Genomic DNA, 20,543 nt, shown 5'->3' with positions numbered 1-20,543 from the left:
AGTCAGCCTAACCCATTACCCAGTAACCCATCAGCCATCTCAGTGCTCACTCTCCTAGACGGCCCCACACTCCCTTCTGTATCTAGGGATAACAATTTATCTCGATTACTTGTTTACCCACGGCTAAATACCCGAACAAGATAATATATGGATATCATTTGGTAACCATAGGTACGTTTATGAGTAAAAAATACTGTACCTAACATGTAGACGAATATAGATATAGGTAAGATGTATGCATACATACGAAACACATATACCGTATATCTCTCATACAGGTGGGACCCCAACTAAAGACGTCCAAATGGGCCGTGCCTACTGGGCCGGCCTGAGGCACGGCACTGTAGGCACGGCCCAGGCACGGCACGGCACGAGGCCACGGGCCGTGCCTGGGCCGAGCGTGCGGCACGACGGGCCGGCACGGCCCGGCACGTATTTTCTATTATATATATATTTTTAATTTTTTAGTTATTTTTAATATTTTTAGCTATTTTTTTATATTTTTATCTATTTTCTATATATATATTTTATTTTTTTATATTTTTTTTATCTATTTCGGCCCGTCGGGCCGAAATCGTGCCCGAACCGACCCGGCACGGCACGATCACCGACGGGCCATGCCGTGAGCCGAGGAGAAGGCACGCGAATCGGCACGTCTGTTACTGTAGATGAGCCGTTTGGACCATACCGAATCGGGCTTGTGCCGGACCGGCACGAATGGCCCATTGGACCATGTTTAGCCCCAACCAGCGAAACCCTAAGTTTGCTCATGTCATGCCTTCCTCAGTCCTCACCCCGTCAGCCGCCAGTCCGCCACACGCACGCCCACACCCGACAGCGGCACCGGCGCACAGCCCCTGCCCCCGCCGTCTCTCGCTCCCGCACCTCGCGCCCCCGCCGCCTCTCGCACCACGCGCTCCCGCCACCTCCCGCACGGCGTACCTCCGCCGCCTCTCGCCGCCTCCAGCACCGCTCAACGACGCCTCCAGGAACGGCGCCGCCCCCCGACGCCTCCAGGACCGCTGCCGGCCCCCGACGCCTCCAGGACCGCCACCGTCGCCAGCCCTCGACGCCTAGGTCCGCCGCCAGCCTTCCGCCAACGCCCGCCGCCTCTATCTCCAGATTCACCGCCGGCCCGCCACCTCCAGCTCCAGATCCGCCGCCGGCCCGCCTCTAGCTCCAGTTTGCTTCTGAACTTTGAATTGCTTGAAATGGTCGGTTCAGCACTTCAGCTCATGCCCTGGTAGGAACTTCCTCGTGCCCTCTAGAATCTAGCGAGGAGGAAGAGCACACACGCGAGTTCTAGCATGGCTGACGGGAGGACCAATGAGGTTGGTGTCGGATTCTCCTCCTACTCCTGCGTTAGTTTGTACTTTCTACTATTCTTTCCTTCACTCCTTCCTTAAAATAAAATACAAAATTGGCTCTGGGGCTGGTTGAGCTATGAATTTTTGGAGGGTAGAATGATTAAGCTCGTGGCAGCGTTGGAGCAGGTACACATTTGAATTTTTTGTTGGATTTGCAAGTCCTTCTCATCTTCGGAGGCTCAATTTGTGCTCAGAAGTCAGAAAACATTTTAGTTTTATCACCGCAGTAAAATAGTGTGTGGGCGTGGTGGACCTTGTGCTTCAATAACCACCTGATTGGCCTCCCAGTCTGCTCTTGTGAATTACACGCTAAGAAGTTTAAACGTGATTTGTGGGAAACAGTGGTTATAAACCTTTGCCAATTGAATGTGTCCGGCAATATAAACACTCGTTTACTGCTGGGCGACCAATTAAGATGTAACGTAACATATAAAGTGAAAGCTACGCGTAATTTTTTAATAGTGATGATGCGGAGAGACTGATGGTTACTTTTTTAATTGTTTTAGTGTAGAGTACAGAAAATATTACTGTTTGCTTTAGCACTAGCAGATATAATCAACAATTGAGGAATTCTCCTTGGCACTTGAAGTATTTGATCTGTTACTTTGCAATTAATTTCAAATTTTAATTGTTTACATCTGGCCTATTGCTAAGCCTTCTGGACCTACTTGCATGCAAATAATATTGATTTTAGCCACCATCTGAAATACTTGTGCTTCTTTTTTAAGTTTCAGTTTTCTGTTTACAGAGTGTGGCAATTTTTTGCCCTATGCTTGATGTTAGAAAATGATTTTATCGTTTCTGTCTTATCGTTTCTGTGATTATAATTGAACCAGGAAGTATTGCATTATTCCAAACAATTTTGTGGAGATCAAATACTGAAATTTTTTTGGAAGAGCTTTCCTTCTTTTTTACTGATCATTATATTTTATTTTAAAATTAGCTGAAGATCACATGTTCCAGTTTGTTTAGATTATGGATATCACACTTTAGTGTCTTGTGGCTTACACTTCCCGGATAATTCAGTGGCTGATGTTATGTTCATTTACTTCTTGAGCAGGCAGCATCAGAGGAAGTGGATTCCATCCACTTCAGTTTCTATGGTGATGATGAAATTAAGAGGATCAGCGTTAAAAAGATCACCATGTCAGAGCGCCTTGATGCCAAGAACTGTCCTGTTCCAGGTGGATTACTGGACCCTGCAATGGGACCCATCAATGATACTGATACGTGAGTTACTTATCCAACTTCTGAAATCTTGCTTCTGGACTTCGTGTGCTAATTACAGTGCTAAACACCTGAATCATAGAGATCAGTTTACAATGAAATGATACTGCCTTTTGCCTCCTTCAACTTGAAAGCAATCTTGAGTAATATGAATTGTTTTATAAAGTTTATGTCAGCAACATACCGTGTCATTTTTCTTGTGTTTTATATCAATTACTATCTTTTTTTTAAAGAAAAACAGTAGGGCAATCCTGACTGTATAAAAAATATATCAATTGTCAATTACTATCTTAGAAACCGAGTAACATATATTGGCACTTCCGTATCATATATTTAGTTGTTGTCTTGTAAGGTTATGACATAATTACTAATTAGATGCGACTAATTTAAAGCCCTCCCAGATATGTTCTCCACTTCTCCCAGTTGTTTACATGGGGCTATTAAGTTGCCATCATTGGGTGATGAAGCTTAGTATTATTTTATATAGTTTCCTTGGAGATGTTTGAAGGTGGTGTTGTAATATGGAGAGATACCCTTTTACAAATTACAAGCGCTCAGTTCCTTATTGTGCTGTGCTCTTCCATTCTCATTCTTTAGATATTTCGTTCTACTAGTTCTTCCTCCAGTGAAAAAAAACTGGCACCCTAGAATACTGCAATAAAGCTGTATTAATTCTGACTAAACATATTTTCAAAGAAATATGTGAAAGATGACGACTGGTTTGACATACATCATTTTATAGGGTAGCCTGGTCAAATTCCATTGCGCCTTCTTGGATTTTTTGTATAAGGCAGTTGATGCCGGGTTGGAAAAATGCTGTGAAACAGAGGGAGTATTCCATTGCGCCTTCTTGGATTTTTTCATCTCGCAGTGGGAAGACCATATTTTGTATTATGGAATACTGTAGTTGTGTATCTGTTGTACGGATCTAGGTGAACAATAGAATCAACATATTACATATTTTAGGAATTAGGATTAACTTTTGCTATTGTTTATCTTGATTCGGGGGCATATTTAAAGAAAACCTTGCTGGTGTGTTCCCTTGGATTTTTTTTTTTGGTAAAATTAGATTTCTCTAATGTCTGACAGTGTCCAAATTTGATGGCCAGGTGCAAGAGTTGTGGTCAGCATTCTGTTCGTTGCCCAGGTCATTTTGGTCACATTGAGTTGGCAAAGCTGTTGTTTAATCCAATGCTATTTATGAGTCTGAAAAACCTTCTCCAAGTAACATGCTTCCATTGTCACAAGTTCCGCTTGAGCAAGGAACAGGTGAGTCCATGTTCATCTTGTTACTTTGGTTCATCTCAGAACGCTAAGGTTTGGCATGCCATTATATGATTTTACTTTGATTTCACTTTACTAGGTTGACAGATATGTGAATGAACTTGAACTTTTAGTAAAGGGTAATGTTGCCCATGCTAAAAATTTGGAAGACTCAGGTAAAGAATCATCTCTTTCAGAGGAAGGTGATGACATTAATGAAGCCACTTCAGGGGATAAATCATCTCCTGAGAAAGATAAGAAAACCTGGACATCGATCCAATTGAAAGAGGTCCTGTCTCTTTTTTCCAAGGTAATGAAAAAGAGACAGAAGAAGTGTGCCAAATGCGACATGAAGAGTCCAACAATCACAAGCCCTATATATGGTTGGCTGATCAAGGTATACATGAGTTTAGCAGTTTTATTTAATGCTTATTTCTAATTGTGGTGAACATATCCCAAGGTAAATCTATTTAATTTTGTTTGGCCCTATATTTTCTTAAATTTCATGTTTCTGATTAAATTTCAGACTACCCTTTCACCTTTTACCGATTCATCCCACCACCTTCTATAACACTATGGATGCCAAGGCTGTTCGTGTTCTTCACACAACTTATCTCTGTGTTCTCTCTATAAAGAAACCTCTCTGTACATTATCTTGTATCTGTTCCTGTTATAGCACAGCTACTTAATCTTTGCAAATACAGCTTAAATCTATTGCTCCCTTCTTCCCTAAATAAGTGTTGTTTTTAGAATCTTTATAATTAAAACTTGCGAGTGTTTGAACTCTAGTATACACAGAAGTATATAGATGGACCACATGAATATAACATTAGTAGATTTGTTATCGGTAGTATCTGTGTAAGCCCTTCTCACAAACCTTATGTGCCATTAGACTACTTCGTATGTTGTCCGTATGCCACTGATGCTTTACTGTCATGTGGGCTGGGGGCCCCACATGTCATCCTCACAGTGAGTAGCACATTGTGCATTCGTGGCCCACATGTCAACCTCACAATGAGTCAATGAGTAGACACATTGTGCATTGTTTAGTTCTTCAGTGGCATATTATGGATTCTCTCTACAAAATTCTCTATCTGGTGTAAGCACTGCACATGAAATCCCCTGAAACTTCCCAACAACATACATGGAGGGAGGATTCTATAGGGCAAAATCTGTTTCGTGTTGTGTACACTTGATTTTATCCTTGATGTCAAATTATCAATTCAGATTCTTAATGGAAATGTCATTCGTTGCATCTTAGTTCTTCATTACATTGCTTGTTCTAATTTGTAGGGGACAAGTGCTTCCGTTGTAAGAGCAAATGCGATTACTGATTTTAAATTGAAGGGAGATGGTGATGTTCGTGACTCAGGAGAAACTGGTGTTTCCGGTCTTGATGAGGAGCGAACTTCACCTGGAAAGGTGTCCAAAGGATCAATCAATGAAATGAGACGACTTTCTGATGACACAATTAAAGAAATGGTGGCATCATCAGGAAAGAAGCATCTTTTGCCTACAGAGGTTACATATATTGTTATTTCTTTGAGTTTAAAAGGGATATGCAAAACCTTTATCATGGCAGTACTTTATGCAAGCTTGGAAGCAGATCATTAAGCATTTTCTTTGTCAACTGCTTCAGGTTGAATCCATTCTCAAGGATTTATGGAAAAATGAAGCCAGGTTCTGCATGTTACTATGTGACTTCCAGCAGAATACATTAAGTGCATCAGAAAAGAGAAGGGGCTATGAGATGTTCTTCTTGAGTAGTCTCCTTGTGGCACCAAATAGATTCCGTCCCTCAACTAGCTCTAGTCTTGGAGTAAGTATATCTCAGTTATCTTGTTGACTGGGTCTTGTTCTAAACTGACTGCATTAGGTGTTTGTTGTATAGATTATGGAACATCCACAAAATGTTCTGCTAGGTAAAGTGCAAGAAGCCAATCTTGCACTACAGCGTAACAGTGCCGGTCCTAATCATATGGATGTTCTTAGAAGATGGATGGATCTACAAAGAAGTGTAAATGTGTTGTATGACAGTAGCAGAGGCCTGGGTAACTAATACACTCATTTTGTTTATCCCTGCTATAAAAAAATTCAATGGCTTCTAACATTTTTTCCGTTGATAACAGTACAAAGCGAGAAGAATGCTCATGGTATACGGCAATTATTGGAAAAGAAAGAAGGAATTCTTCGACAGAAGATGATGGGGAAGAGAGTTAATTATGCATGCCGATCTGTTATATCTCCTGATCCATACTTGGCTGTTAACGAAATCGGAATTCCTCCTGTTTTTGCGACACGCTTAACGTATCCTGAGGTATGTGCTAGATGCATTGACCTATAATTGTCAATTATTATGTATCATTCAATTGGAAACAGATATGTCTATGTTTGCGGTCTGACTACATTCGGAATTTCACCATCCTTGTTCTGTAGCTTTATTTATGTAAATTCTTGTGTGCTACTTTACTGTCCAATAAAGTCCTTGGCTTAGCAAAGAAAATCTACTTTGAACTATGAAGCCCGTGGCGTACTCTTTGTTCTTTGAATGACAGTTAAGATGGCTACTTATGAAGTAACACGGTACCTTGTTTTGTCATACAAGAGTGAGTGTATGGTTACTTGATTTCTTTTGAGAAGATAGAGCAGGCAATGACATGGGTGATCTGCATCTTTTGGGGATAGCAGTCTGAACTCCAGGAAAGTGAAAACATTGCAATTCTGTAAAAGGATTCCTCTTCTTTTCCTATATGGAGTAGACCAACCCTACCTTGCCAAATTTTGTAAGCTGTTACGGGGAGGTGCTTGATGTGAACCTTGGTTCACATTGGGTTAGCTACCATGCAGAAGATGGCCGTACATCATGGTTTGAGCGACCTTAGGGATTTGTATGTGAGAGATCATCAAAGACTGGGATGATGGAACTTAGAGTCTTATTTCTATCCCTTTTTTGATGACGACTTACCTTGACCCTGACAAACAATATCTTAATCTAAGGAATTTGTCTCTGATACGTGGATTGTATCTACAAGGAAATAACTCATCTAACAAGGAACCCTATTATTCTTATCTGCTATCTGAAATTTTTGTCTAATGTTGTGCAGGCGAGCCCAACATGAACAATGCAGCTTGTTGTGTGTTCAAGGATACCGACTAGAGCAGGGTGAATAGTTTTAGAACTCCTTTCGCTAAAGACAGTTTTATTCAGAATCGAAAGAAGTAGTTTATAGCAAATTTTGCCTAATAAGTGAGAGGGTTGTGCGCTTTGATGTGCTGAAATCAGGAGGTCCACTCAGTTTGGACCTAAAGTCCAGACAACCTGTTCTTTAGTGCAATGGCCACCTTGTACGGTGCATTAAATGCACAGGAAGTAGCTGTTACGCTTGGCTGGCTAGTACGGACCTTCACAATTTCAACTCACCGCAAAACACCGATACTGGTTCTTAGTATCCGCACTGTCCGGCACTGGACAGACTGGACATGCTACCTGGCCAGTCTGAATTGAACTGAAAAAATTGAGCCCAACTGATCTTGAGCATCTGATTTGTTCGGAGTGTACCAGCCAGGTGCCCAGTCCAGCTGCGTGGCGTTAGCTCAAAAGGGTTCAACCAGTATCAAAATACATGATCTTTCTTCATGGACGCATATATGTAGTAACTAAACCATGCATAAGGTTCTAGCTACTTGAGTGAAATGCATGTTAGTTTGAGCTTGAGACATCGAAAAATTGAAACTACTAGCCAATCAATCTCTCTTAATGCCACAACCAGAATTTAATATAAAATTCTAGCGACCTGGCCTGTAATCCAAACTATTAAACAGGCTTAATGCTATGAAAATGTCATTGGCTTTCATTTTGCCTTTGCTTTGAGCAATTTCCAAGAACCCAGGGCCTAGATCCGTGTCATTAATCATCAAAACATAATTTAGGGGCCTAGATGCTTCTCTTGTACAATACCATATGAACTGTATCCTGATGCTGCATTTGTGCCCAGCAGTACACTGGTGAGGAATGCACCGGACTAGATTGATCCTTTATGCAAATCATGTAATAGTAACGGCTCAAGCAAGCAGGCCTACTTTTACCAGTAGGCATGTGAACTTGATCTTTTGTTGTCTTTGATTGACTTACAGGCACTTCTGATAGTTCGTGCCACGATGTCTTATCTTAGTTAGGATCACATTGAATCTCTAAACGTCCATTTTTTTTGAAGATGCAACAGATAAGAAAGTAAATGCAGAATAATATTCCTTTCTTCTTTTAAATATTCTGCTCCTAAATCCTTATAGCTAAAGTTTCATTGCAGTTTCCAAACAATTTTTTAGATCTTTGAATTGTTAGTTTACAGGATTCTCCTTAACTTCTGTCATTGTTTATCTTTCACTTCACAGAAAGTAACACCCTGGAATGCCAAAAAGCTCCAAGAAGCTATAAAGAATGGTGCTGAAATTCATCCAGGTGCAACACATTACAGGGACAACAATAACATGTATAAGTTACAGGCAGCCCCTACCAAACGCCGTGCCATTGCTAAGATGCTACCTGCATCCAGAGGATCAATTTCACAGGCAGGGAAAGACCCTAAGTGCGAATTTGAAAGCAAGGTTGTATATCGACATCTTCAAGATGGTGACATTGTACTTGTCAACAGACAGGTATAGCTATTTTCTAACAAGCTCGCAGTTTCATTTTCTTCGGCATTAATATCTGAAAATTTCCTCCAGTCCAATTTAGACATCATTTTAGCAAAGTGGTTTTGTTTGCGATTACTCATTGTTTTGGTTTCTATAGGCACCTTGTGCATCCAAATACCCATATTTACTAATTCATAGTAGTGTTATTGATATGGATGGTTAACTGTCAGGGGCAGCATATGCAAAAAAGTGAGGCATATTCCATCGTTGTTCTATGTGCATAGAGCTAAAAGGACAAACCTAAGTTGGGCTGTGGAGGTAACATGTGACTAAGGCTGTAATTGCACGATTGAATTTGAATCATGAGATAACATTAAATAATTAGACCAGATCAACTACAATCATCATGATGGGACTAAGCCCATGACATGTTGCAATTATAATAATGTTGAATGTTGACATATCTCAGTTCAGGCAAGTGTTTTACTGCTCTCTGAAAAAAAATCAAAGCACATTTTAAGAAGCAGTTGAGGGTTTGATTTGCAACCACTCACCACTCTAACCATACTGCTTATGATTTTGTACAACACAGTTGTTGTGAGAGCATAGGACTATTATCGGTTTATCTGTAAGCCATGATGTAGCTCTTCAGTTCATGGATTAATTGCCCTAATTTCTTTTTTTCCCGCTTGTGATTCAAAGCCTACACTTCACAAGCCTAGCATGATGGCTCATTTTGTTCGTGTGTTGCCTGGAGAAAAGACACTACGAATGCACTATGCCAATTGCAGGTATTGGGATATATCTTTTTTATTCTACAATGTACTGTCCTTTTGGCTACATCACACGAGCAAACAACTGTCTCTTTTTAGCACCTACAATGCCGATTTTGACGGAGATGAGATGAATGTACACTTTCCCCAAGATGAAATATCTCGTGCTGAGGCCATCAATATTGTTGACGCGAACAAGCAATACATTGGTCCTAGGAGTGGGGATGCTGTCAGAGGTCTCATACAGGTATATTTTTATTCTTATGTGCACTGTCATCATGGAGTATATTTCATTTGCTCATCCAGCAGAGTATATTCAAATGTATCTATCCTCATTAATGAACTAATCCTTTCAGTAATACCTTACAATCATGTTTCACTATATGCTGTAGCTAGCAAGTAATTGTTATCATCTTTTTATGTTTAACTTGTGATGTTTTGCGTTAAATAGGACCATATTGTTAGTGCTGTACTGCTGACAAAACTGGACACATTTTTAAGCCGTGAAGAATATAGTCAGCTTGTCTATGGGTCTTGTGTGCCCTCCTCAGCTTTTAGCTCTCGTCAACCTGGTAAAAAGGTGTCTGCTATTAAGGATGATGATACATTACAACTTCTCCCTCCTGCTATTTTGAGGCCAAAGCCCTTATGGACGGGAAAACAGGTGAGATGTTTCTGACAAACAATTCTCTGTTGCTGATATCGACTCAATCTTGAAAACTGCTTAAAAATCCAGTTATGTAACCCTTTTGTCTACAGGTTATAACAACCATCTTGAACCATTTAACAAAAGGCCACCCTCCATTTACTGTGGAGCAGAAGGGAAAAATTGAAAAAAAATATCTAATCCCTAGAGAACGCCATGGTGCTAAAGATACAGCTAGAGATCCTTCTGAACAGGTTTTATATATTCACGATAATGAGCTCATAAAGGGCATGATAGATAAGGCCCAGTTCGGAAAGTACGGGATAGTTCATACAGTTCATGAGCTTTATGGTGCAGATACAGCTGGAATACTTCTCTCAACATTCAGCCGCCTGTTTACACTGTTCTTGCAGGTAACTTCGTAATTGTGCTATCTTTTATTTTTTATGGGTGATTCACCAGTAGCATATAGTAGATAAAAGTATACTCAACTACTCTTTCCTTAATATATGTAATGCAACTAAAACATGTGTCATGGAAACTGTAGTAGAAAACAATATTACGCCTTTATGCAACTAAAGCGTTTATCGAATTTATTTTCCCAAGCTATTCTGGATTCTCTATATTTGGCCATAGATTATAATTAGAGTTGCGGATTTATCTTTATTTGTCTTTTCTTTTGATAGTAAGACCAGCCTGCAGCAGACATTGTCAACAGAGCCAAACGGCCTTGTGACTTTCACATTTGATTTGTTTGGCGCAAAGCATGTTTATCTAGTATCATACCATTAAAGATCTAGATGGGCCATGGGACCAAATGAAAGAAGAAAAAGAAAAGAGGGCTGGATGAGCAGTTCAGATTGCTTTGAACTGAACTACTCACTATCAAGCTGGTTGATTTTATGTTCAAGCACACTGGTTGATCCATATGAGCCCAGTATATTGCAGACTCAAAATAATTAGTTTTCCGGTGATACATATCCATACATATGAGAAGTTTATGTATCTGCCACAATAACTGGATCTGACTTAATTTTGTGTTGCCCAAGCAATAGACACTAGTCATTTGAGTAACATAGTTTGCTCATTCAGCCTAGTCCTAATTTCTTTTTGCATATTATATAACACCAATACTCAGACTGGTGAACTAGGTGCTAAACCACGTGGATGGCTGCTCCCATCTTTTATAATTCTGGTCTGTTTGATCTACTAGTTCTTACCTGGAGTCTTTCTGTAAGTTGACATATGATAGTTCAGATGTAACCAGAAGGTATTTTAATCACGATATTATTATATAAGCAATCAGAAGGCCCTTCCAATGCTAATGTTACCAGATTTAATGAAATTTATTGGCACTAGATCTTCATAGAATCTTGTAGGACTATCTCTACCTAATATAGTTGTGATCAATAATTACATCGAAATCTCTGCATCCCACTGTTCAGGAGATGCTGGTATTTTTATTTGAGTTCATTGCTGCTGATCAACAGTTCCATATGTTGCATAAGATGACCAAAATGTTATAAAATGTGTCCTATCTGTATCATCCTTTTTATAAGCAGTTTTGTTATTGTGTATTCAACTTTCTTTTGGCATTGAGGCTTTGACAGATCATTTTCCCTGTTTCATTCGAGTGCAAAATTTGATCTCGGTTTGTGATTTTGTAATCGATGAAGTAAGACAAAGTAATTTCTTCTTCCAGTTGCACGGGTTTACTTGTGGAGTAGATGATCTGCTACTATGCCAAGAGTCCGATAAACGGAGAAGGGAAATTTTGGGGACAAGTGAACAGTGCAGTGAAGAAATCCATAGGAAATTTACACAAACTGGAAATGATCTTGAAGGTTTGTGGAATGTTATACCTGAAATATTTTTTGCTCAAGCCTTTACAAATTAGCATGATCTATCAGTCATCAATTAAGAATGATATGCCAGGACAGTCTTTTTATCTGTTCTTTTCACTACATTTCTAGTTCCCTCTCTCTCTCTCTTGTTGAGATCGGTGTATGGAAGTTTGCAATCCTTTTATATCTCATAGTTTACTCAGGAAACCAAGTTTACATTGTTCTTTTTTTTGAGAAGTACATAAGGCACCGAAAGAACGAAACCATCCTAAGTAGGCTGTAAGAATACAGGAAACAACTAAAACATAGATGGAATAGGAGAAACACAAACTTAGCCAACTATAATCCTTCCAAAATCACTTCTTGAAGTTAGAAATTAGCCCATCCATCTTGAGATATCATTCTCCGAGAAGCCCTTGAGAAGTTCTTAGTCATGGAAGAACTTCTCGCTCTGAATATTCGGATGATCTTTATAAAAGGTTCCCTATTTCTTTGCGAACAAATGTGGCAACAATAAAATCTGACCAGTTAGTTGAAAACAGAACTAAGTTTCATCTGCTTGTTGTCTAGCAAGTTCCCATTGTTGCATCAAATGGTTGCAATTCATAACCAGCATCCGTTTCAGTTGTGGAAGTTGAATTCTTTTGCTGTGTTAACCATCTCAGTATATACGAAGTACATACTTCTATATCATAGTTGTGTGTGAGCACCCTTGCAACTGTGAAGTGCAGTCCATCATATCGGGTGGAAAATAAAATTGGGATGACCATCAACTAGTGGTACCTCTGAGAAATCTGACAGTAACCAAATAATTTATATGTTTCTCCATGACTTGCATTCGATGAAATTGTTGCTTTTTTATTCCGACCTTTCTGTTTGCACTCTATAGCTTCATGCTGATTGCTTCTTTGTTAATTTTATGCAGATCCGGTAAAATTGCAATTGGAGGTTGAGAAAGTTGTAAGAAGGAATGGAGAATCTGCCACAGTTATCTTGGACCGAATGATGTCTAGTGCTCTAAACGTGATAACATCCAAAGTCAATCAAAAATTATTTCCTTATGGTCTACAAAAGCCTTTTCCTGGAAATTGCTTCTCTCTTATGACTGCAACTGGAGCTAAAGGTGGCTTGGTAAGTTTTTTATCAATTGGAACTGAAAGCGTTTTGTGTTTTGCTTTGAACTTAACATACATTATTAGCTGACCTTGAAAACAAACCATTCCATGCAAAACCACAGAAGAATTTTTACTTCAATTTACTTGACCTGCTTGGGTTAACATGCTGCCATTTCATTTGTCTTCCTAGGTTAACATGACACAAATATCATCATTGCTAGGCCAACAAGAGTTAGAAGGAAAGCGTGTTCCACGGATGGTTTCTGGGAAGACTTTACCATGTTTTCCGCCGTGGGATACTTCTTCCAGAGCTGGTGGTTTCATCAGTGATCGATTTCTAACTGGTCTCCGCCCTCAAGAGTATTACTTTCACTGTATGGCGGGCAGAGAGGGGTAAGTTTTCTTAACTCTTTTCTGATACATAATAAGCATCTATTTTCCCTGGTGCTGTCCTCGCATTTAGAGGCTGAATAAAAATAGTCAAATAGATTTGTCAGGCCCTGTTGGACACTGGGTACAAGAAACTGGTGGTAACCAGTCGGCTGGTAACCGCTGGTTTTTGGGAAAACCGGTAGGTACTGGTGCCTTCCTGTCTTCACTGACTTTTTTAGCGCTGTCAATTCATTAGGCATTTGGCATCTTTAGCTTCCACAGAACCGATACCCACCCTTGTGGTACCAAAATGTTTGAAAAAATGCTGGTTGGCTTTCGAGTCTGCAAACCAGGCGCAAACTGGAGCATTCGGCATCTTTAGCGTCCACAGAAACGGTACCACCCTCGTGGCACCAAAATGCTTGAAAAAGAAGACTGATCGGTTTTTGGGTCTGCGAATTGATCACAAACGGGAACCGGTCAGGATCCTGTTTCCTAATCCCATTTTTTTTACCTGAAACCGTAGGATTGTCTCCTCCTGCATATATATTAATAAAGCAAAAAGGGTTTATGTGCAAGAGAGCATTCCTAAACCCAGTTTGGACATGTATACCTTAAATTCTAAGCTAGCTTTTAATTTGAACATGGATATGCATCATAGTAAGCCTGCTATCCGTTTGTGTTTATATGGTAGTGGGGATAAGTGGATTGTCCAAACAGTATGCTTACTTCCTTGGATGAGTTGATTCACTTTTATGTGCTTATTGGTGATAACAAAGTCTGATATCCCGTACTACTTTCGAACAACATTTCCGTCAGCTATATTTACCATCTTGAGGGTGTAATGTATAAACACCGTACAGCATTGTTCGGAGACAGGCATTTCAAGTTTTAAACTAATCCATGGCTATCCATCATCCATGGCTATCCATCATCCATGTTCTTGTTGGACTAAAACTGTATGGATATGGATTTAAATATTTTATATATGGAGGTGGATGGGTGATTTATTGGTTTGAATTAGACTGGAACTATCAAAGATGTAAGCCGTATCGATCTGTTATGACCTCTACTTGCATGTGCTGGCGATTTTATTTGGTTTGTAGTAAAATATGATGTTCACAAAGGGAATTTATGTCTTTTAGAAATTTTTTTGATTAACATAGATTATGAAAAGTGATTAGTTTCACACTCATTAGGGGGATTTGCAAAAATGCCACTTGTTTGTTTTGTAATTGCACATTTGCCATTAAAAAACCTGACTTGCACCAATGCCTCTTGAACCACCGGTAAGTTTCATACTCATTAGGGTCGGCTATGCAGCCTGCCGGAGGAGGCAACGGGAGGAGACAGAGAGGGGACTGAGGAATGTGTGGGGAGAGTGGAGGAGAGAAAGAGATACTAGAGGGCATTTTTCGTATTCTCACCTTTCTTATTTCTGCTGCCATTTTTTTTAAATCTCTAGCTAACAGAAACGTCAGAAGAGTAAGTAGTGGCATGACAGCTTCAAACCGCCATTTCAGTGGGTGCCAAGTCACTTTTTTTTTTAATGGTTGTGAAGAATTATGGCAAATATGCAATTCTCCCTAGTCATTAGTAATCAAGACAGGATAATTCTACCATTTGATTAGGATATTTGGAATTCTGGAAGCCTGCTATAGGCTTCAGATTTATGATATTTAACTTCTGCACATTCTTTGCAGGTTGGTTGACACAGCAGTCAAAACATCTCGCAGTGGATATCTTCAGCGTTGTCTTATCAAAAGTCTGGAATCGTTGAAAGTCTCGTATGATCACACCGTACGTGATGTTGATGGATCAATTGTACAGTTCTGCTATGGAGAAGATGGAGTTGATGTGCATAAAAGTAGCTTTCTAAACAAGTTCAAAGAACTTGCTGATGTAAGAATCAATTCTCAACTGTGAAACTAAGCCACCTTGAATTTGTAGTATGTCTTTCTCTATACGTTTGTTTGATGGGATTGCTAATGGTTTGCAATTTGATCCGAATTACAGAACAGAAAAGCTGTCTTTGACAAGCTTGGAGGTCACAATCAAGATCACATGTTATCAAAATCTAATGGCTACATTACTAAACTGCCTGAGAAGTTGATTGATCTTGCAATGGAGTTTCATAAGCTCTCAAAAGAAGAGAAACAGTGTCGCTACGACATTAAGAAGGAGGAACTAATGAAGTTACTGAAAGTCAAATACCTATATAGTCTTGTAGATCCTGGCGAGGCTGTCGGTGTGATCGCTGCTCAGTCAATAGGAGAACCTTCAACTCAGATGACGTAAGATGTTCTCTAAAATTGTGATTTTTTTTTTGATATATCTATGTTCTTGTTAAAAATTCAGTGATAATGACTAAAACATTGTTTACTACACATTGCAGTCTCAACACTTTTCATCATGCTGGAAGGGGTGAGATGAACGTAACACTAGGGATACCTCGGTTAAAAGAAATACTAATGACTGCATCAGCTAGTATTAGTACGCCTTTTATGAAGTGTCCTCTGCATGAATGTAGGACTAGGTGAGCTTTATTTGTGGTTACTTTCAAAATGATTCATGTTCTGAGTTTGGTTTCTGCTGTAATTTGCATTACTTTGTATCAAAGTTCTTGTATTCCTTATACCCTATCAAATGTGATAAATATCTCCATCAAAATATACTCATAGGCTTTTCACATCTGCCATACTCACAAGGTATAAGCACTCATTCGATTCTGTTACGTGAATGTCTAGGGATGATGCTGAACGAGTGGCTGCAAAACTTAGGAGGGTTCGTGTGGCTGATATTGTGGAGAGAATTGAAGTATGCACAGTTCCTTTTTACAACAATAATGGGCACGTTTCAACCCTGTACAAGTTACAGATGAAACTCTACCCACAAGAGCGTTACCCTCCTCAGTCAGATCTTACAGTAGATGAGTGTCAGGCAACATTAAGCACAGTTTTTGTTGATGCAATGGAACATGCAATCGGAAAGCATCTAGATTTGCTATACAAAATTAATCAAATCCGTGCTGTTAAGGTAAAAGATACAGATGGCTCATTATCAGATGGAGTTGAAGAATCTGAAAGTAGACCTGCTGATGGAGAAGACACTGGTCTGAGTGATGGTGATGATGAGAATGATAATGACGATGACTTGGGAACTGATGCAGAAAAGAGGAAACAGCAAGAGAAAGATGAGATGGAGTATGACGATGATACTGAAAACGAAGAGGGAATGTATAGTGAATCTGAAGAAGAGACCAAAGTTAAACCTCAGAGTGAGGATGGTCCAGCAGAGTCTGGTGAAGATCCTCAAGAGGCTGAGGAAGGACACAAGATCTCAAAGTCTGAGATGGCTTCAGTGGATGATGTGTTGTCATATTCTGCTAAAAAGGGGAAAAAATCAGAAGATAAGCACGAGAGAGCTAAACTCCAAGAGGTAAATCAAACCGAGGAAAGATCAGATGGGCGGAAACAGGATCAAACGACCCAGAAGCGCAGGAAGAAGCTACAACGTACTGTCCATGTTGAAACCACAGATTTGAATTTTGAGATTCACTACGCCTTTCATGATGAACCTCATATTTTACTAGCTCAGGTAACCTCTTCATAAACAGTACTACTTGCTTTTCTTTCTGAGACTAATTACTTAATATGATGTCACTCAACCTTATTGCCTATGCGTGACTTAATGGGGATCTTATATTATTTCTTGCCAAAACTGTAATTTACACACACGACCACTTGGCTATTGAAAGCTAAAATATCTGTGAAAGATCCATTCAAGCTGGTATTAATTCCATGTATTTGATTTCACCGAGTAAAAGACCCCTTCCATTTTTTTTTGTACAAGGCACCAATGTTGGGGTTCAAATAGCAATTGGCTTCCATCATTACATTGTAATGCAGCTATTGCTACATTCATCAGTTGCCATGTGCTGCAGCTTTGCTCAACTGTCTTGCCAGGCACATAATCAATAGTATTATACCCCATGTTGTCGGCACAATGCATTCCTCCTTCCCATCCTTGTATAACTACTCATTCTGGCTGCTTTGTCATCCTCATGACTTTGTTATCCTATCTGTTTTCTCCCCTGTTATGATCTTTAGTTTGTGCTACTTACTTTCAATGGTCACTCCTGCACCACCTACAAGCTGCTGTTTCCTGTTAAATATTAGTCATGCACCATTAATAGAAGACTAGTAATATCTGTTAGTTTAACGATACAAAATTAAGCGAAGCATGTTTCTCGGATTTATTTAGTTCTTAATTGGTTTTGTAGGTTTAATTTTATTTGTAGTTAATTTTTGCTGTACGAACTTGTGTCGTTTAACCTTTGACCACTACATGTTCTTCTAGATTTTCACTTTTGTTTTCCACTTCACATCTTGACAACATAAATTGGATTGTTTTGAGAACCGTTTGGTCTGCATTACCTATCATTGTATGATCATTGCTTCGGTCGGTTGAACGATTGTTAATGGATCCTTTTTTTTTTTGTTCAGATTGCCCAGAAGACAGCTAGGTCCATTTTTGTCAAGGCCTGTAATAATATCGATCGATGCACAGTTGTTGAGCCAGAGAAGAAAGGTAGCCCTATACTTCTACAAACGGCAGGAGTGAACTTCGAAGTACTCTGGAATCTTGAGGAATACCTCGACATCAAGATGGCCAGATCAAATGATATACATGCAATGTTGAACACGTATGGGGTGGAGGCCGCAAGGACCACCATCATCGATGAAGTGAGCGGTGTGTTCGGCGCCTACGGTATCCTCGTGAACACGAGGCACCTGAGCATGATTGCAGATTTCATGACCTTCGACGGTGGCTATCGACCGATGAACCGGCTAGGGATGGGTCAATTCAGCACCTCGCCATTTGGCAAGATGACCTTTGAGACTGCGACCAAATTCATCGTGGAAGCGGCTACTCATGGGGAGTCTGACACGCTGGAATGCCCCTCGGCAAGTGTCTGCCTTGGGAAACCAGCGAAGGTGGGAACTGGCAGCTTTGGCTTGCTGCAGAATCTTGGCTTGGAGCAGCCCATGGTAATGTAAACCTGCGTTTGGCACGACTGATCGGACTGCCTGCTGTAGTCCACAAATTTTTGAAGCTTGCCTTTTCAGATAAATCTGTATTACTGAAAAACTGCTAATATATGATAGTGGCAGAAGAGATAAATCTGTGTTACGACTTGATCTTTCATTTTTGGAAAAGAACAAAAGACCCAGCTTCTTAGCCGGTGCCGTGCGTCTACGGAATATTTTGGTACTTTTTAAGTAACGCCTGAAACGAGATCGCAATTGATTCAGGTCGCGACTCTGGTGTCATTGCAGTTGCGTCGCTCGAATGACCGGTGTGCAGATTGACACCTGACTTTCATTGCCGCGCCTCGACCTGGCAGCATATCTGCATGTGTCCTCGGTGTCGGCGTTCTCATTGGCACGCGTTTGACCAGGTGGACGTGGGCGGGCTGTCGTGCCGATTTCCTCCCTTCTCCCGCTGCTCCGGTCCACCGCACGGTCATGGGCCTCGCTAGGCCTGCAAATGAGTCGGCTTTGCCTCGTCGAGAGCTGCTGCTTCTACGAGATTTTTTTATATATTTTTTCTTTAATATTTTCAAAATATATGGCCGTTTCAAAAAAATGGAAGGTGTAAACTATCGTCCTCCGTTCAACAGGCGAGAATAATATCTCACTCGTTGAACGAGCGAGATCTTGTGGGTCTCGGTGGTCAGCAAATTAAAAAATCGGAGAGAGGAAGATCTCGCCTGTTCAGCGGGTGAGATCAAGTTGTCACCTGCTGAACGAGCAAGATCTCCGTGGTTGTGACGCCACATTGGTCTGCCTAAAAGGTCTCGTCTACTGAACGGACGAGACCTTTTGGTATATATTGCGGCCGCGCCGGTCATGCCGACGTCAGCATGCTCATTTCATTCCAACTGATTTAAGGAGAGAGGAGGGGAGGAAAGAGGAATTGTACGGTGAAGGCCTATCGGAGAGAAAAGGTATGGTTTTTTCTCTGATTTTTTTACAAACCCGGTAGGATATTCACTAGTGTTAGGTTTTGATATATATTAGATATTAGATCTAGAATATTTTTCCGAACCTAGTAAAATAGTCACTAGACGTAGGTTGAAATGTAGATCTAGTTTTAGAATTAGGGTTAGACTTAGTTTATCAACTATGTATGTATATTTTAGTAATTAGATGTAGTATTGAGACATATAGTAGGTATTAGATGTATGATTTAGATATAGTGTAGATATAACTGATGTAGTAGATGTATGATTTAGATGTGTTTGATGTAGCGACCTGAGTATATTTTGTTGCAATGTAGATTAACTATTGGGCCATATTTTTAATGAATGTTGCATTATTGTAGATGTAGGTTTACATAATTATTTCTGTTTTTTTTCAATAATGTTAAGGTTTTTTATCGATGGTTGCCAGGTATGTCAGATCTATGGCAGTTTAGGATTTTTTATGGGAACAATGAAATATTATATGATCCAGAATGGGTAGTACTGTCTATATTTCAGATAATAGATGAGGGTATCTCCAGACCTATGCACAAAAGTGTTGGACACTTGTATACCTGGTTAATGTGGGGTTTCAAAATAGACCCCAAGGTACAGAGATGACCATTAATATTGTGGGCAACCGTTACCGAGAAAGTATGTACTGAGAGGTGTTCCTGCTCTAGGAAGATGAAGTATGGAAGATGTATATGCAGGATGTTGTGCATAGAGGTTGGTCTCCTATATTGCTTATGCAATGGAAGAATAAGGAGGTAGTTAGGAAGATGCAGGGTGAGAGGTACGCAGAGGAGGAGGGTGATGAGAAAGAGTATGAGGAGGATATTGATCTGGATGGTGCACATTTATCGGATTATCCGAATGAACGGACTGATGAGGCAGACGAGGGGGGAACGAATCCCTTCTCTTATTGAACAGATGGAGCTGGATGATCCTGAGGCTAATGAATCCCCTGAGTATGACATCTCGGATGATGATGACGATGCTCCGGTTCCTGCAGACTAGAATAATCCCAACTTCAACAACCTTGTGGTGAATGAGGGGAATCAAGTGGCCTGGGAGTATATGCAGAATGAGATGACCTAAGGTGCTAGATATCCTACCAGTTAGGCCATGAAAGATGCTGTGACTCAATATGCAACATCGCTTCGACGATAGTTTTATTTTATCAAGTCAAGTAAGAAGGAATATGATGTCAAGTGCACAAATTAGGGTTTCCCGTGGTGGGTGCACGGCTTCAAGAAGAAGTGAGTTGACTATT

The 20,543-nt window shown here is 40.1% G+C and overlaps 2 protein-coding genes across 2 annotated transcripts; both read left to right on the top strand.

Annotated features, from left to right (window-relative positions):
- Nucleotides 1-717: 717 nt before the first annotated feature.
- Nucleotides 718-1,077, top strand: LOC133884153 (vegetative cell wall protein gp1-like). Its single transcript, XM_062323514.1, has one exon. The coding sequence runs from the start codon at nucleotides 718-720 to the stop codon at nucleotides 1,075-1,077; it is 360 nt and encodes a 119-aa protein (XP_062179498.1).
- On the top strand, nucleotides 782-18,485 carry LOC133884641 (DNA-directed RNA polymerase I subunit 1). The gene is made up of 21 exons (XM_062324129.1): nucleotides 782-1,331; nucleotides 2,428-2,597; nucleotides 3,704-3,863; nucleotides 3,958-4,254; nucleotides 5,151-5,378; nucleotides 5,497-5,676; nucleotides 5,749-5,908; nucleotides 5,987-6,174; nucleotides 8,250-8,513; nucleotides 9,195-9,283; nucleotides 9,365-9,512; nucleotides 9,717-9,929; nucleotides 10,025-10,324; nucleotides 11,614-11,755; nucleotides 12,681-12,886; nucleotides 13,061-13,263; nucleotides 14,946-15,144; nucleotides 15,259-15,536; nucleotides 15,638-15,778; nucleotides 15,990-16,839; nucleotides 17,748-18,485. Exons 1-21 carry the CDS (start codon nucleotides 1,308-1,310, stop codon nucleotides 18,300-18,302), a joined length of 4,995 nt encoding a protein of 1,664 aa, XP_062180113.1. The 5' UTR covers nucleotides 782-1,307; the 3' UTR covers nucleotides 18,303-18,485.
- Nucleotides 18,486-20,543: the final 2,058 nt, after the last annotated feature.

This window comes from Phragmites australis, chromosome 11, assembly GCF_958298935.1.
Source record: "Phragmites australis chromosome 11, lpPhrAust1.1, whole genome shotgun sequence".
Lineage (NCBI taxonomy): Eukaryota > Viridiplantae > Streptophyta > Magnoliopsida > Poales > Poaceae > Phragmites > Phragmites australis.
This window is presented reverse-complemented; position numbering and strand designations above follow the sequence as displayed.

Coding starts and splice junctions, on each gene's coding strand:
- LOC133884641 (XM_062324129.1), top strand. CDS start 1,308: ATGGCTGACGGGAGGACCAATGAG. Junction 5,677..5,748: donor CAACTAGCTCTAGTCTTGGA/GTAAGTATATCT, acceptor TTTGTTGTATAG/ATTATGGAACATCCACAAAA. Junction 16,840..17,747: donor CTCATATTTTACTAGCTCAG/GTAACCTCTTCA, acceptor TTTTTTGTTCAG/ATTGCCCAGAAGACAGCTAG.
- LOC133884153 (XM_062323514.1), top strand. CDS start 718: ATGGCCCATTGGACCATGTTTAGCCCCAACCAGCGAAACCCTAAGTTT.